Source organism: Triplophysa rosa, linkage group LG17, assembly GCF_024868665.1.
Source record: "Triplophysa rosa linkage group LG17, Trosa_1v2, whole genome shotgun sequence".
NCBI lineage: Eukaryota > Metazoa > Chordata > Actinopteri > Cypriniformes > Nemacheilidae > Triplophysa > Triplophysa rosa.
Window position 1 is genome coordinate 3,662,802 of NC_079906.1, and position 18,941 is coordinate 3,681,742.

General features: G+C 39.0%; 1 protein-coding gene across 2 annotated transcripts; it reads right to left on the bottom strand.

Annotated features, from left to right (window-relative positions):
* Window positions 1-1,083: 1,083 nt before the first annotated feature.
* stc1 (stanniocalcin 1) lies at window positions 1,084-13,654 on the bottom strand. 2 transcript variants are annotated; one of them, XM_057357561.1, is made up of 4 exons: window positions 13,262-13,654; window positions 7,878-8,017; window positions 7,166-7,377; window positions 1,084-5,420 (listed from the first exon to the last, which is right to left on the bottom strand). In XM_057357561.1, the coding sequence occupies exons 1-4, from the start codon at window positions 13,374-13,376 to the stop codon at window positions 5,138-5,140; spliced, it is 750 nt and encodes a 249-aa protein (XP_057213544.1). In that variant the 5' UTR covers window positions 13,377-13,654; the 3' UTR covers window positions 1,084-5,137. The 2 variants fall into 2 exon arrangements, with proteins under 2 accessions (XP_057213544.1, XP_057213543.1); XM_057357560.1 differs by having other exon boundaries at window positions 7,878-8,020.
* Between the last annotated feature and the right edge of the window lie 5,287 nt (window positions 13,655-18,941).

The window sequence follows — 18,941 nt, forward strand, 5'->3', positions numbered from 1 at the left end:
GCTGTTCAATGGGTTTTTTCCACAGCAGAGTAAGCACAGGGTCATTGTCATTCTGGAACAGTAAAGGGTCCTTATATACAAAGCCGGCCTCTGCAAAGCACATTTCTTTAGAATGTCATTAGATTGTATAGCATTAAGATTGTTAATTGTTATTTGACTGAGTATGAAGTCCAACGGTTCCACTAAGATTATGCTTTAAAGGGGTCATATGGCATGAATACGTGTTTTTCTGTGTCTTTGGCGTGTTATAAGTTGCCCATGCATGTATTGGACACGTAAAATTGCAAAAATTAAACTGTCACAACAAAAGATGCATTCTATCTAAAAGCGAATGCTCACCCAGACCTGCCTGAAACGCCTCGTGTAACCACACCTCCACAAATCTACGTCAGTTCATGGTATGATTTGACTAAGACCGCCTAAATGTATATAAGCGAGTAAGGTGGGCGTACCTGTCAGTACAATTGCTTTGGAACCTGATGTTCAAAATATGGTAAGAGGTGTCACATTTCTGTCACACGCTTGCAGTATTCGACCAATCACTACGCACTGGTTAACTGGCCAATAATAGCACACCTCGCTTTTCAGAACCATAAGCTTTGTAAAAAATCTGCGCGTTTCAGAGAGGCGGGGCAAAGAGGAGATACAAACAAGCACGGTATGTGGAAAATACAGCGTTTTTGAACCTTAAATCGTGTATACACATTGCATTACATCTAAAACAAACGATAATATTCGTTTTAGCCGTGTCATATGACCTCTTTAACATTAATGGAGTTCAGACAGTTTTGAGTAGTCATTGCTTAAAAAGTGAGACTATTCGGGATGAAGTAAAAAACATTATGAAAAATGTATCACTTAGTGAACTGTCGTATAGGATACTAGGGGTTCAATCATTTCGAGCTTATTACAATCAATGCATTCAGTCTCAGCATAGCATATTTTTTTGTTTTCTGGATGTCTTGCTTAATGTCCTGAACTGCAATATTTAAAATGAAAATTATAGTCTGCTGTAGTGGTGGACACTGTGCCGCTGAAAATATAAAAAATACAAATATGACAAACATAGATACTGTATGCCAGATCTGATCATAGTTTATTATTACACAGTAAAAGACACATAGTTGATGTATTTGTATCTTTTGTTAACCTGTCAGCACAGAGGGAAACCCCACACATATACACACACAGGTATATATGTATGCGGGTTTAGTATAAAGTGCAAATCAATCACAGATTTCCATCATGTATAATAGGGATAAAACAAGAATATGCCTTTAACAGAATGCCTTGCAAAACAACCAGTCTTATTTTGGTTTCATACTGCATTTTAAAAGGGTGCATAAGTCTCTGAAAATATAACATTTATTTTTAACATAAACAGGAATATGAGAGATACAAGTGACTTCAAGTTTTAAAAGGCGAGAGTACCATACAGTTTTAATGGCTTATGTAGCTTAGTCAACATGGCCCTGGGTCAAAGAGGAAATCTCACCAATTCTTGGTGAATCAGAGATAATGAAGGACCTGTATTAACAGATCACCTCTGTTGTAGTGCATTCTGTTTTCTCTGGTAATGATCAATGACACTAATAATTGAGCACTAAATTAACCTAAAACATGTCTTACCATGTTAGCGGGACAATTTTATCACACATAGTTTCAATTTCCAATCATTCCTAGTCTACATTATACACTATTTCTATAACTCAGGCAAAGAATGTTACAGAATTAAATTCTAAGACTCGAAGTCTAAATGTTTCCTTGAGGCAGTGGTTATATAAACTTTAAATTTGGCAACAAGAAGGGTCAGTCTCCAAGCTTTGCTAATCCACCATAAATCACGATAAGGACACAATGCTATTCAAGTTCGAATGACTAGAGGGCTGCGATAAACGTTCAGCGCTGTAGGCATCCCTTTGAACCATATACAGACATTTGATAAAATATACATTCTCTGAAGTTTACAAAATCCATTACATTTTGAAAATTCTCTGAATCACAATATATGACATACAGTATATAACATGGCGAGCTACATGATAGAGGCTTTGAATGAGCGAGAACAAGTATCGTCTCCACAGCAGTCTTAAGAAATGCAATGTAATAATTTAACACAATAAAATACATTTACACTGACACTGAAGTGTCCCTTGATTCAGCAACAGATGAGAAGACGAAGTCAAGAGTGCCCATACCTTCCATAATTGTGCAATCATTATTACAACGGTCAAAGCTTCAATGTGTAATCAACGTTTTACGCTATTTATGAGATAATCTCTTTGAGCTGGCCTGAAGCAAATGTGTGCACTCACTGCTGTTGCTCTGGAGATGGTATGGACACCTTGTTGCTGAGATACCCCCATAACAGTGGTTGAATTACACAATCCAGTCCCTGGTCATTTTGAAAATCCCCCTTTATGAACCGAGGGGATGAGCACACAGTGAAAGCAGGACGAAATCATGGGATTTGAATTGTAAAAATAGCTCTAACATAACACAGTGGGGTTGTAAATCTGTTTAGCAGCAACTGTTTGGTACAGGAACATCCTTGGTGTTTAACAGATTGCGATTTCATATTCCCAAATGAAACAAAAAGTCCTTACAACTGCATGCCGTTACATTCTACATCCAACAAGAACGCAGCACCTTTTCTGGCAAATTCTGATTAAGGTTCATACTTAGGTTCAAATGAGTCAATGCCCTTGTATAGTGGTCCTATTAGACAGAAAGTGCATATTTTAAGAGAGAATCTTATTTAGCCTCCTAAATACACATATGAACATACACAGAAAGTAAAGTAAGGATTAACAATTTGGCCATAAAAGGGACATCAAATAAGCAGGAATAAACAACAAACAAACAAAACATAAATAGATATAAAACAAAGAACAAAAAATAAAATTAAGAAAATATCTGTTTATATATAAAGAAAATATTACAGGGGACTGGGAATCTGATTTCATATGGGTGAAGAAAAAGCTACTGCTTAAGGTTTGAAACTTAAATGGCCCTTTATTCCACGCAGGGCTTGATAGCATGGATTTTAGTTTGAAACCTTACAAGATATTATTGCATAGTTTGGTGAATTAGTTTTAGATTTGCAGATCATTTGGTTTAAGAAAAACAGTCATTCTGCCAGTCTCTCATACAACATCTTTTTGGGTCTAATTCAATCAAACTGCTCTATTATCACCACAGTACCAACATGGCACCAGTGTAAGTTCATTATAAAACAAGCAGCTGTGACTTATTTAATCATACATAATGGTTATTTGAATGGTTCAATAACTCACTGGTGAAATGGTTCATTTTGCCTTTTTCAGCAGGAACGGCCAAAAGTGGTTTTGCGGTAGTTTGATTGGATTTGGCCCTCTGTCTAAAGTCATTCACATTGCCCTCCTTTCTTTGCTAATCTGAACGTCCCCATGAAGCACTTATGAATAGATATTCCCCCCTTCACTGTAGGTAAACACACCAAGAGAAATAGGCCTTTTGGAAATGTTATATATTGCATAGTGTCGAGAATGGCTCCAGAAAACTCCAGACTGCCCCAAATCGAACGTCTACGCTAACTGTGTGTGTGTGTGTCATATACAGAGGCTGAACTGAATCAACCCTTCTAACAAAGCAAAATCAACAGTGCTATGAAATACTGGATGACAATGACTCTGCTAAAGCTAATAATAAACAGCTGAATGACCCTGTATGAATACACAGTATGTGGCAATAAACGTTTTAAAAAATGTGCATTATAGTGGTCCCGTATAACAGTCGCCAAGAATGTGACCTGACTCGTGTTCCCCATGACCAGCACAGAGTCATAACATGGGCCTTGTACAGTCAACTCAGAAAAAGAACGACAGAGATAGATTAAATACATTTCAAATAGCTCCCAAAAATGGATGCTAAGCAATAAAACTCCACCAAAAAGCTGTAAACTAATGCTTGCTGAATCAACTAACATTGCCCACAGAAATGTAATAAAATAAACATTTAAATAATATAGTAAGAAAATAAATATTAATAAGTCAATGGATATGCTTCTTTTAAATAGACGTTTCGGTTTTCCTTGTGTCTCAGCAACACTGGGAACCCACTTCCGCGCGTCATATTCCCCAGGGAGTAACTTTTTCATCTGTCCAACAAGTTGGCCAAAATATGTTTTTAGTCATAGCCTAACAATGCTCTCTGGGCTTAGAATTGAATTTCCTCCTAGAGTTTTTTTTCCACTGCACTACTGTAACAGATAACAAGGTATTAGCTGTTATTATCACGGTGACACAATTCGAGAGTTAAGAGAACTTTTCAAATGACAAAAACTCCTTTAGCCACCAACGTTTACGTTTTGTAAAGGAATGTTTTGAAAATGTAAAGAGGAGTTTCCTGTCCCTTCCTGTGCGTCAGTTTGTTTTTGCTAATGATTGGTCGTCCAGTGTGGATCACTGTGCATCTCACGTTGCTGTACTCAATGTGTATGATTTACGGCATCGAAGTGACTTTTTGGTATTTTAATGAATTCCTGCACATAGATTTTTGAAGATACCTCTCGCCAAATGGGAGAGACTCACAAAAAGGCTAGTGGCAATTTGAGTTAACAGCTAATATAGTAAAATATCTGTAATAAATAAATAGTACACTCTTATTTCTATAGCACATGCCAACTATTTCACATCAACGCTAGATTCAGTATATATACACATACGTTTTTTTCTTTGCTGTAAGATATCTTTCATATACAGATGACTATTTATTAATATGATAATTTTTCCTTTTATTTCTATTTTCACGAAAATAAGTCTATGAGCTCTCTATATTATGACCTGGATGGTTCCCACTGGATTTTTTGCGATCACTTTACCAGCACACGTATCATTCTGTAAACCAGCCCAATTTCCCCTTGGATCCTGATAACATGCAACTCTAGTCATCAAATATGAAGTGATAACCATTGACTTTCTAGATGTTTTTGTACTGGTACATGCCTTTTTTCCAGTTGAGAAGGAATGTGTCCCTGTATAGCCTTGGAAAATAAACCGCTTTTTTGTCTTGCTTTCTTTTTTGTGTGTGTGTTTTCACTTTGCGCTTGTGTATGTGAGCTTGATGGCTAAGTTTGGACTGGCAAATCGGTCTGAAGTTACGAGCTGTCACCAATGTTGCGTTTCTTGCCAAAAAGATTAGAGGCATCTCTGCTGCGTAGATTTGGCTGGTTCTTGTATCCGTGGGGACTTACAGACCATCGCCACCCACCACGAGTCTCCATTCCAGTAGGTACTGCGGCAGACGGACACGGCTTGTTCTGCAGTAGTTGGAAGAGCATGGCAATCTCAGGGCCTAATCGGGTCAACAGATTCGCCCTCACCAGGTCCACTGTCTCCTCATCACACTCCATCAAACTCTGCAGTAGTTTCCCATAAAACCTGCAGTGAGACGGAGAGAACTCACACTGAGCAAGTGCATCAACAAACTGGGAATAATTAAGCCCAAAATTCTGTTGTCTTTAATGAACTCTTACTCATTCACATAGTACTTCTGTGGAACGCAAAATGAAAATAACTAGGCCATTCAGGTAGGGGCGTAGCTACATGGTGGCCACGGCTACCCCTGAATGATGGATGGCTACCTATCTGGCCACCTCTGTTGTGCGAAGCAGTTTTAAGGTGTGTGTCGGAGTTTACGGAGTGCTGCGCAGATCATTTAGCGTATGCACTGAAAGTAACGCGAGAACATTACTCTCGCGTTAATATGATGTCATACGCTGACGCACTGACGCAAACAGTCTGAGCGCTATAGCTGAACAGCTGCTAACCGCTTCGTGACAGGTACTGTCTGTGTACCATGGAAGTTCATCGCGAGCAGAAGGATCAGGTCAGTAAAATCAGTCTTGTTTAACTGGATTTCATTCATTAATTACATTTTTGCGAAAGTTTAAGTTGGGGTACTGCAATGTTTATTTTCTATAAAAAATGCTAACTTACTGCAAATGATAGCTAGCAAATTATGTTAAAATAATGTTAGCACATGAAAGCATTGCAAATAAATTGTTTACTTTACGTTCTTTGTGTATGTTTTTGACCAGTAAACTATGTGTAATGAAGAATTGGTGTAAATTACAGTAGAAGTTAAAGAATTTCTGTCTGTAAGGATTTTTTGGTCACCCTAATAAAATCACTGGGTCTTACCTGGCCACCTCTAAAAAAAGGTTCTGGTGACTCCCCTGCATTCAGGACAAGAATGACAGAGCATCTTAAAAGTTTTTATTTATATGATTTATATGTTCCAATTTTTCTGTAGCCGTACAATAGTCTTGTTTGAGGACCAGGCTGATAATATCTTGACATCGGCCCTACCTCTGTGATGTCTAATTTCTGGACAAATATATTTCGCGTCAAATTTTTTCAACAAACCGCAACGAATGGCAGGAATTATTTGTTTGTACTGTAAATCACGATATCTATATGTAGATAAACAAAATAACCAAAATCGTACCAATGCATCCTGTACAATTTGTGCCAGATTTCCAAGTGAAATTTACAATGAAACAGCTTATTTCTTTTGTTTACAAAAATATTAAAATTGCTCTAGTGCCACTTTTTTAGTGCCAGCTTTTACTTTGGAGCTGTAGGGATACATGCAGGAAGCAAAGTCATATAATTTTGCAAAAATTATATGATGTTTGCATGTTTTCGTGAGGCTGGGTCGGATGATCTGTAACAATTATTCACATGAGGTATTTAGTAAAAAGATTTTTACTAAATAAAGATTCAAATAAAGGTCTGTTCTTCACTTCACATACTTAGAATATAGCACGAGTCACATAGACCAGGTATAATACTGTTTTTTATTTGGAGCTTAACAGCCCTATTTCTACAGAAGAGAGTGGCCAGGGTAGTTCTAAAAATCACCCTTTATGCTGAATAGAACAATTGCAGTGCTCTATTTTTAATGATATAATTTCACTTTTACCCTGGACTACTTTGATACTTTGTGAATGCAATTTTGCATTATCTTCAAATACATTACAGGAAAACAGAATGTTTACATGCGTTTAAAATTTACAGGTAGTCTGTCATCTAGACTTTCTCTTTTTTGTTCATGTTTAGAATCTGAATGGCAGCTTTGACATTAGGCCCAATAGCTTTAGGGTAAAAAAAGCCAGTCTCACCTGTTGGGAAAGTGGCTTGGTAATTTAGCCACCTCTGCAATGGCTTCTGGGTTTGATTTGGCCACTGTGCATATGTCCAGCTTGTTGTAACAGTCCTCCTGAACTTCAGAAATCATCCTTTGGAAGGTGGAACACCGTCTGACTGTTAGAAAGATCTTGGAGGTGATGCCATTGGCAATGCACTTCAAGCTTTCCTTCACAAAAGCCTTGCCCTGCAAAATGAGCATGTAACCCCATGTTAAACAGAAGTGTTCAACTGAACCGTTGAACTGATCTATTGGAATCACCCATTTGATTGTACCTAATACCATAAATCACAAAGCCATGCAAGAGATAAAGAGAATATTGGTATCACTTTATTTTACAGTCCAAGTACATACTACAGTAGGTATCAACCCTGAACTCTAACCCATATCAAGTACACGTAGTTACCAGTATTTCGTTGCATTGTATAAGTGCACATACTGTAAAATAAAATGTGCAAGCAAAATATTCATAAAACTACAATAGCTCTGTCAAGCTTTTAGAGCTACACCCCTTTCTCAATGGATTTCAGCAGCAATTCAGCAGGATTCACCTGATCCTTTTGCTTTAAAGATTCATCTTATGTTCACTCAATAAGGTGCCTTTCACTTCAGTACATTGTCTAGCCTTTGATGAATGGATGCATTTCAGTGGTACTTTGCCATATGTTCTATACAAATGTACATACCTGAGTGTCGAATTTAGCAGCACTATAGAGAAAAGACTTGCAGATGTCGTGCATGCCATCTGTGTCACACGTTGAGTTTTCAAGACAAGCAAAGGCACCACAGCCCACCTGGAGGGCGCTGTTCAAGCAGCGTGCCACGTCTGCTGAAAAAGGAAATCACCATTAAAATGGGATCCATTGCAAGTAGCCAAAAGCATTTTGGGCAGATTTGAGAGTCGGGCAATATTTAGAATTTCAATTCAGAGTTGAACTGCATGACCCACAGGATATTGAATTGGTGTAAGAATGACTGAAATAGGAATTCACGGAATTGCAATTCAAAGAAATTCATCACAGTTACACCCAAAAAAATCTCAATAGTGGTAATAATCTTCTAAAAAGAAAATAGTTGGAATAGTGCCTTAGTAGTTGACAACATGTCTGGAGTATCTGCTCATGCAGGTGATGTGAGTCTCATTTCCTGAATCTATGGGCCCATTTCATTTCCTCTTCTTTCTTGACTGTGGCTGTGAATAAGATATGCCAAAAATGGGAAAAGATATTAGCTATGACAGAACCTCAATGGCAACGTTCTGAAATACTGTATGCTTTTTTAGCATGACTATATAGTTTAAAAGAAGTTCCACAGATTGTATCTTCAAAAGTGTTGACTACAATCAGTGTATGGCTCGCCATAGTCTAATTTGTCCCGCCATGGTTTCAAAATGGAACTAAAATATTTTACACCTCTCATAAAATAAAATCATATTCATTTCACTGTATTCAACAGGTGACTTGTATATAAAGAAGCACAAACCTGTCACTGACTGTTTGGATAAATGAACATGAACACAGTTGCACGTAGTTTTCCACAGTAGAATATTTGCAAGTATCTGTTTACTAGAAGCACACATTTGCTTGTCATTCCACAGAAATCGCTTACAGCATCATAAATCCCACAAAATGTTCTCATGAGAAATGATTTGAGGAGAAACATATGTATTAGCAATGAACTTGTGAAAGCATTTAGGCCAGTTCATTAACTCCCAGCCGGCTTGCAAGGGAAACAAAAAGTGAACAGGGGATCATTTTTGAAGAGACATGCTCTTATACCACCTTCTGTGCCCATGGGATGTTTACCAACCATTAGTCTGTAGCTACTACAAACAGTAATGCTGCATATACTGTACGTACATTCTGTAATAATAGGACTTCTTATGGCAGTCTAGGTGCTATGTGCCCTGCGTTTGCCCCTGTTGGGTGATGCTTAGGGAGTGAGTGAGGTATTGGGTCTGTGTGGCACACACACACAGTATTGGGTTCTGCTGACTGTCATATTTGGCACAATCCTAATTGTTTCCATTACCCTTACATGTGACAAGACATATTCAGTGCGGTCCAAAACCACCACCCCCAACGGCTATGCACCAAAGATTATAAACACTTTGCCGCACAAACTCGTAACCTGGTTAGAGCCAGGATCCCACGCTGCAGCGAGAAAGAACCTGAGTGTGCTTGTGTGGACCAGAGAAACTGGTGTGGCTACACACTCGCCTTACTGTATCCGAAGGAAAAACAGGCTGAGTGTTGCTGTCTCATTGCTCCTGGCAGAAAGCAGACTTCTGAAATAACCAGAAACCCCCCAAATGTCATGCAGTGAATATGTCTATTGTCCATAAGAGCAGGTTAGGGCAAGATCAGATGTACATTCTGTTAAGGCCACTTGCTCAATGTGCACATTTACACGTCACATAAAGTTTTGCATTCTGCCGTTATTGAAGCATAAGAGACTTTACTGTTTACACTTTATTAGTAATTGCTTATCAGTAGTGCTATAATATATCCATCAGAACTCTTAATAGTGTCTCAAACTGTACTTAGATTTGCCAAGATATCTTGGCCAAATACTGTAAAACTTATTTTCCACTCCTTTTCCTCAAAATTAAACAATTTTAGGGATGTAGAATGAATATATTAGCCTTAAGATATCCATAAGCTAGTGTGCTCTGAAACACTAATACACTGTAAAAAAAGGAATTAATATGTAAAACTGTGAAAACGGTGACATCATGCGTGTATTATGTGTTCAGTCTATAGGCATGTGCGAGTATTCCCAAAACAATAATGGCGGCATTCAACTGTGTCTTTGTGCTACGCGACATACTTATTAGCGTTTCTCCAGCAAAGGTTTACTGCAACACTACGACCAGCGGAGACACATTATTTACAGTACATTCGCCAGACTCTAAAAATGCATACATGTCGTCAAAGGGTATTCAAAAGCACTTTTGGTTTAAACCTGTATATTTGTGCGCAGACGCGTAGCCCTTATTTACAAAGTGATATCGCCAACTACTGGTCTGGCATGCGTTACACAGCGTTTTTACTCGTTTTGACAACGCAAACGAAAAACGTTTCTCACTAATAAAGGTGAGATTACCTGCTGCGCCTCACGTTTTTGACGGAGCGCTCTGACCGCCTAAAGTTGAAAAAACTCAACCCTGAGCAGAAAAACGCTTGACGTCATGCGCATTTTTTCCCATTGTCCAATCAAATGAAAGGAGAGGCGGGACTTACGATGTGGTGACGGAACTTTACAGTCGCTTGAAACGTCCGGAGACTGCAATGATGAAGGAGAAACTTGTGTTGGCTGACTCGGGTTGAACGAGCAAGGTCAGAGCAAGTGCCCTCTGCTTGTACCTTATTCAAATTTCTGATAATATGATAGTTAACAGCAACTAGAAAGCTTGCACTATAATCCTTGACTGACAGGACAGCTGTTTGGGTGGTTACCTAGCAACATAAAAAAACGCTGCGCGCTGCTCTTTTGGTTGACTCTTTGAAAAGAGCAGCGCGCAGCGTTTGAACATGAAAAGCGCGTTTATGTGATCGCCCCCTTAGTGTGTCACGGTTTCAAAACGGAACCATTTTTTAAACAAAAATTCTCAAAACTATATATTTATAACATTGATATACATAGTTTTGGGAAATTTTTTGTTCAAAAATATGGTTTAATAACCACGACACCTTAACACAGCCAAACCATGGTATGCCGTGGTATACCTTTAAACCGTGCCTACGACATTACTGGTAACCTTACAGTGAGAAACAGTGTTAGAAATAAATTGGGCCACACGGTTAAGGTGTGTTAAGCAATAACACATTAACAAATTCTAAGTCATTTTGTGCTAAATAAATAAAAGGATAAACACAATGTTGAGTTAAACGTAACACAAAATGTTTTGTCCTTAACTAGACAGATTGTGTTGCTTTTAACACAACAGTTTCAGTGTGTTATCGCTCAGGGCCGTAAAATATGGGTTTGATATTTCATTTGATGCTTTCAGAGCACTTATTGTATTGCAATGGGAAACAGGCATGATGATTAAACATACGTATTACGACTAATGAAACTTGAACACAACTTGGCTGTCTCACTCTAATACTTTTGAGGGTACCGTGATGAGCCCTGACAGGTCAGAACTAAAATGAGTTCTGAGAAAAAAAACATCAATAGACAATGCTTCGTCTTGTGTTTGCCTTTTCTCCTGCTTGCTCATGTCACATCAAGTGCACTAAAACCACAACTGGGTAAGTTATCAGTGCCCCTATACACATTTCTTGACGGGTGATATTACATTTTTCCACACAGACTATCAGGATGAATTGTTAGAATGAATAATTCATTTCTGCTCTATCATAGCTACCTGTTCAGATTTCAACTTGCAGAGCGTGTGACCCCAACTTGAACCCGTGGCCCTGGTGCATGACTCAGCTGTACCCAGCAGATTTGGAGACTGCACTGCCATTGTCTTAATATGTCAGGTAGAGTTCGTTCATTTACAGCTGGACTTTTTGTTCATTGTTTAAAGCCGGTTAACTATTCATCCGTGATTTTATCACATTTCCATCAACACATCTGATGACATCAATGGGATACACAAAGAAATGCCCTCAAATAGATGATCCTCACAAAGTATTACCTCAAAAGCACAATTACTTAAGCGCAGATAGCCAAAACACACAACCATACAATATTTGAAAAGAGTGTTTATCTTATACAAATGATTACAGACACAATTAGCAAAGTATACAGTATATGGTCTATGTTGGTATTTTGGAATTATTGGTGCACTACTGCCTCTTTGTCTCAAAAGCACTGAGTCAGTACATGTCTCCCTGGCAACTAAGTACAACAGGAAGTTATGCAAATACCAAGTGGAGTCTGACAAAGGTTTTCACGTCCCAACCAGAGACAGAACGGAACTGAATGTCCCATACCACACACAGATCCACCACTATTTGACACTTGGACAAGCATTTGTCTGCAGCATATTAACGACAGACGTTATTCGCAAAGTTGACGAAGAGTGTAACTTTTGGAAACGTTAAGGTCAGATCTTCCCTTTAATATAATGAGCGGAAACAATTCATCATTTGTAATAGCGCCGGGTCCTTTCAAGTGCGAACAATGTTAGTTAAATCATCCGCTGCACCCACTCCCATAAAAGACAGAGGCGAATGATTTGTACACTAACCGCACACCCTCCAACTCCCTCTACCTGTAAAATCTTTATACCTGCTATGTTATGAACCAATGCTACAGCAGCAAGGGTGTTCAGCGACATTTTGCTCAATCGTGCTCCTGGGGATCTGCTTAATGAAAGTTGAAATAAACCAGATGACCTCGGTTAGCTTCTTCAGGTGTCTGATTAAAGCTGGAACAAAACTTTGCAGGAAGGTAGTTTTCCAGCAGCTGGTCTGAGCCCCCTTGAGCTATGCTGAGCATGATAATGACCCCACTGAGCAATGTCTTTTTATATTTACTCTCTAGTCCTCTTATAAAAGCTTAATTTACTGAAAACCATTAACCCGGATTCACACTAAATGTGTACTTTGTCAATCTATTTAGAAAGAACTGTAAAAAAGCATATGTGTTCTAAAAACGTGCTGTGTTCTTGCTCTTCGCGTTTTAAACGTAGGTTACTTAGCATATTTTTACTGTCTAAAATGATTCATCTGTCCAATGGAAAGTCTTTCGGAAGTAAGCCCACGAGCACACCAGAAACAGAGAAACTGCCTTTAAGGCGCACCGGCATAATTCACATTCATTCATCGCGCTCAATGCATCAAAAGAAGCAAGTTATCATCAGGAGCTGTGAATCCTGAAAAGCGCATGATCTACAGCATGCCGGATGGATGCCGGGTCAGAGGACGAAGATGACATTCACTGGGGCTATTTGATATATCTGCCACAGCGCCGGTCAATAGATGCAATGGATGAAAAGCTAAGTCACAGAGGAGATGACAGCTCGGAACATCTACGCTTCACCAAGCATGCAAGCGCTCATGCGTGCGTGTTAGAATAAAACCGGCTCGTTATTTCCCACACGGTTCCTACTTACAGGGGCTGTTGGCGGAGAAGCGTGCTCTTCTGGCCGAATACGATTCGTTCTGATCCAGTTCGTACGCGCAGGCGATAAGCACGGCGAGAAGCAAAAGTCCGGTCCTTAGCGGCATGTCTCACTATATTACACTGCCTCTTTTTAATGAAGGGGAATATCAAAGGGTTTCCCTTATCTCTGTCTCGAGGCGTACGGCACGCGTTCTTGGCGACTTCGTTGAGAAAATGCGCGTGATGTGGGCAGTATCGTGAAGACTCCGTCTGTCCGGTTGATCTCTTCACCAGTTTCTTCTCCCAGCGGCGTGCATGACAGGAGCGCAGGTCGCCCTTTATATATGCCCGAGCATCACGAGCCCGCCGTTCAGCCCAATCACATCACAGCACGCGCTCTCACACTGCCACTGCTCAAACTTTTATTCATTGATCCGTGTCATTTAAATGGGCTTCCCGGCGCGGCGGGGAATTGCGTATGGCGTAAAGTTGGCCGTGCCTTTTAAGTTGGGAAAGGTGCTTGGGAAAACACTCGCATCCTCTCAATGTTGTTCTATACAAATGATGCAGCTGTCCGTGCGTGTCTGCTTTAGAGAGACAGACATGAAGCTCATTCATAACATTACGACTGAGATTTGTTTGCCTCAACTCAAATTGAGTCTCAAATGCTGTATACCTAATTATTTCGCCTAGCTCGGTAAATACGACAGTGCACTCTCAAAATAAAGGTTTAATGTACAACAGGCACCAAAGGTTCTTTATTCGAGTGCACATGTAGCCAGTGTTTTAAAATTGCGTTTTCTATAAAGATTTCTGCTACATGAAATGTAGCCTAAACGGTTCCATATTAATAATACTGCCACCCAATATGACCCCAGCTGATTTTTTACACTGAGCAAATGTAAACGTCTTCACCCTTTTGTTTAATTTAGTAATCCTTGTATTATGTTGCAGCGGTTGGTTAAAGCGTATCGCATTTTAGTCAAATGTATTGCGTTCTCTGTTTTTCTTAAACGTCTTTGAGAAATAACATTTGAAGTTATTCAAATGACTCGGTTTTTTATCGCATTGGCATTTTGCTGGACTCGCTACAATAATGGCGCTATTGTTATTGAAGCACGCGAAATTGTCTCTAACTGGGAGATGAACTAGATAGTTATTTACATCAAACTATCACACCTCTACCACTGCAATGACTTTACAAAGCGCGTCTAAACTCGCGCACTGCGCACGTGCAGAAGCGCACGCAAGTCTATGCTCAGTCAGCACCGCACAGTCATAGTGATATGTGGAGGTCTGCTCACTTAAGGCTAAAGAAAGGACATCTCACAAGAAATAATTGGTCCATCTGACCCATCATTCAAACACCCTTTGATTAGGACCTACTTCAATCAACAATTTCTTGTTGAAAAACATCTGTATATTGGTGAAGACTGTAGAAGTTTATTTTCAAAGGTCAATTTCGGTTTGAGCAAGGCTTGGTAACAAGTTATGGTAAACTTTTTGGGGTTACAGAAAGAAAGAAAGAATTCAACAAAAGTTGTCTCAAAGTAAGGTAACATCAAACTATACATTTAAAAGAAAACATTTAACAAGAAAGTATCAACCATTATTTTAGCCAACTGAAAATAATTAACACGTGAACACATAAAATACCTGTTCTGTATTGGCCAAGTAAAAATGTGACAACCTGCCCTCATTTATAAAAAACACATCAGGTTCAACAATATAATCAAGGTATATTTTAACACAAAGGTTGAACTGTATCCCAGTCTTGATTACCTACAAGCAATTACAAAAGTATAATGATTTTGGGCAATTTTTAAGGCAGTTTTGATATACAAGTGTTCAAAATAAACATTACGAGCCAGCTAAAGACAGCTAGCATTTAAATAATTAAACATTTGTTCAAAACCTTAACCTGAGATATACTTCCAACCTCCCCATGTGATCACTGCCATGGTTTCCCTTATAAGGTCTGATCCCTGTATGACGTTTCTGTTAAATCTTTATTTTTAAATAAATGAGTTTACAAACATTTCTATACTTATTCTATAAATATATTTCTCAGTATTCATCACCAATTGCACGAATGGCACCATGGCACGAATACGTGTTTTTCTGTGTCTTTGGCGTGTTATAAGTTGCCCATGCATGTATTAGACACGTAAAATTGCAAAAACTAAAGTGTGGGAACAAAAGATGCATTCTATCTAAAAGCGAATGCTCACCAGACCTGCCTGAAACGCCTCGTGTAACCACACCCCCACAAATCTACGTCAGTTCATGGTATGATTTGACTAAGACCGCCCAAATGTATACGCAAGTAAGGTGGGCGTACCTGTCAGTACAAATATGGTAAGAGGCGTTACATTGCCGTGAAATGCTTGCAGTATTTGACCAATCACTACGCACTGGTGAACTGGCCAATCCTAGCACACCTCGCTTTTCAGAGCGATGAGCTCTGTAAAAAATCTGCGCGTTTCAGAGAGGTGGGGCAAAGAGGAGATACAAACATGCACGGTATGTGGAAAATACAGCGTTTTGAACCTTAAATCGTGTAGACACATTGCATTACATTTAAAACAAACGATAATATTCATTTTAGCCGTGTCATATGACCTCTTTAAAAGGTTCTTCACAGTGATGCCATAGATGAACCATTTTTGGTTCCACAAAAAACCATCTCCTTCTTACTTTTTTATAATCTGAAGATGTTAAAGCTTCTTTATGGAACCAAAAGGTTATATATTTCAAAGAACGTTGATAACCCACCAACACTGGACCTCATTGAGTTTTATGGATGGACACTAAACCACTGAGACATTTCTCTAAATATCTTCTTTTGTGTTCCACATAGTCATATACAGGTTTTGAACAAAATGAGGGTGAGTAAATGACGACAGACTTTTTTGGCTGAACTATCTCTTTAAAAGTGAGAGAATGTGCTCTTTTGCTCAGATTCACGTCACAATAGGGGTTAAAGAGTGGCAAAAAAGGTCAACCATTTTCCATTGAAGGCATGAATATGTATATGAAGACTCAGGATTCAGTAATTGTTTTGTTGTGGAAGTGCTTTGTTGTTGTTTAAGTTCTTTTAAAGATTCCATTAAAGATGTGGAGTTGATTTCCCCAAAGCTTCTTTTATCTTTTTTTACCATTCAAGGAATGCTTTTAAATTGCCAGTTGTTTTCTAGATGTGTTTTATGGTACAACTGTTGTTTTTTTATACATTACTGAAGAAATAATGTTTTACATAACATTATTGGAGAAAACACTTGTTGAAATTTCAAATCATGGCATTTTTAAAGGACTTACCTTAATGTACACTCACCTAAAGGATTATTAGGAACACCTGTTCAATTTCTCATTAATGCAATTATCTAATCAACCAATCACATGGCAGTTGCTTCAATGCATTTAGGGGTGTGGTCCTGGTCAAGACAATCTCCTGAACTCCAAACTGAATGTCAGAATGGGAAAGAAAGGTGATTTAAGCAATTTTGAGCGTGGCATGGTTGTTGGTGCCAGACGGGCCGGTCTGAGTATTTCACAATCTGCTCAGTTACTGGGATTTTCACGCACAACCATTTCTAGGGTTTACAAAGAATGGTGTGAAAAGGGAAAAACATCCAGTATGCGGCAGTCCTGTGGGCGAAAATGCCTTGTTGATGCTAGAGGTCAGAGGAGAATGGGCCGACTGATTCAAGCTGATAGAAGAGCAACTTTGACTGAAATAACCACTCGTTACAACCGAGGTATGCAGCAAAGCATTTGTGAAGCCACAACACGCACAACCTTGAGGCAGATGGGCTACAACAGCAGAAGACCCCACCGGGTACCACTCATCTCCACTACAAATAGGAAAAAGAGGCTACAATTTGCACGAGCTCACCAAAATTGGACAGTTGAAGACTGGAAAAATGTTGCCTGGTCTGATGAGTCTCGATTTCTGTTGAGACATTCAAATGGTAGAGTCAGAATTTGGCGTAAACAGAATGAGAACATGGATCCATCATGCCTTGTTACCACTGTGCAGGCTGGTGGTGGTGGTGTAATGGTGTGGGGGATGTTTTCTTGGCACACTTTAGGCCCCTTAGTGCCAATTGGGCATCGTTTAAATGCCACGGCCTACCTGAGCATTGTTTCTGACCATGTCCATCCCTTTATGACCACCATGTACCCATCCTCTAATGGCTACTTCCAGCAGGATAATGCACCATGTCACAAAGCTCGAATCATTTCAAATTGGTTTCTTGAACATGACAATGAGTTCACTGTACTAGAATGGCCCCCACAGTCACCAGATCTCAACCCGATAGAACATCTTTGGGATGTGGTGGAACGGGAGCTTCGTGCCCTGGATGTGCATCCCACAAATCTCCATCAACTGCAAGATGCTATCCTATCAATATGGGCCAACATTTCTAAAGAATGCTTTCAGCACCTTGTTGAATCAATGCCACGTAGAATTAAGGCAGTTCTGAAGGCGAAAGGGGGTCAAACACCGTATTAGTATGGTGTTCCTAATAATCCTTTAGGTGAGTGTATGTGCCTGGGAGTGCTGTAGCCAATATTATGCTACAACTGGTTTTCTCACCGAGTACAGAGTTGAAATCATGAAATCATTCTACAATTTGATGTATCGAAGTGAAAAATGTATTTCGACCAAAAGGAATGTACAACCATACATCATGTTGGTCAGTCAGTGTGTACTGGACCAGATAGAATCAGACATGTATAATTTAGATACATTTTAGGATGTCAGCCTCATAAGACCTGTTTTTTTCGTAGGCACTGTTGAGCAAACTGGGTGGTTGTCAAATGTATCATGTGTTTACACTATATAATGTATTTCACACTGTTGTAAAAACCAGGAGGGTTGATTTCATGACCAGTTCCATAATGAACGCTCCCGTTTTACTGGAGGTGCATGTAAAAGGAAAATGAATTCAATTTACCCAAGCATTCTTTATAAATGGTTGAATAAAATCCATTGTTCGGAAATATCAACTCACGCAGTGTTTAGATATGGTTATCACAATCCAGCTGTTCTGGGAAAATTATCTCAATCATTATTATCATTAAAATGGCTCCTAAATTCACCAATTTATAAAAAATCTTGCTAATACACCTTTCCTGATGAAATATGTTTTTCAGAACAACTGTACGCATTATGAGAAGAAAGCTTCTAAAAAAGCTTCTAATGTCCAGCTTTAGGTTTTCTTTCCTTTTTTCTTTAGTTTAGTAAATCTTGTACATACGTAAATAGGAACATTTTTAGTCAAAATGTTTATTACCCAAGATGTGGATGTACTGTAACATCTTTCCATTACTTTTAGGGACAACGCATCAAAAAGCTTCAAGATGACAGCTGCGGTCACATATGGATCGAATTCATCTTTTGGCTATATTTACTGAGGTAAGTCAAATTCAGGTGGTCTTGCACCCCAAATAAATGAATCCCTGGGGGAAGGTGATATATCAGGCAAATGAGGTCTCCTCCTATGATCCTATGGTTAATCATGCATGTGTTACTATAAGAAATGGAAACATCTGGTTCTTGGAGATGAGGTATTGTAAACCCTTTTGTCATTGTAAAGTCAGAAATTAGGGCCAATCTGCTGCACTCTGCTCCCTTAGGAGTGTGTATGTGGGTAATGAGAGAAAGGTAGAGAAAAGAAAGAGTG

Bases quoted from the DNA above. Each gene is read 5' to 3' on its own strand.
- stc1 (XM_057357560.1), bottom strand. From the start codon at position 13,376: ATGCCGCTAAGGACCGGACTTTTGCTTCTCGCCGTGCTTATCGCCTGC. The intron at 7,378-7,877 runs GTATGTACATTT...CTCATTTTGCAG, and splicing joins CTGCTAAATTCGACACTCAG to GGCAAGGCTTTTGTGAAGGA. The intron at 5,421-7,165 runs GTGAGACTGGCT...GTCTCACTGCAG, and splicing joins CCAAGCCACTTTCCCAACAG to GTTTTATGGGAAACTACTGC.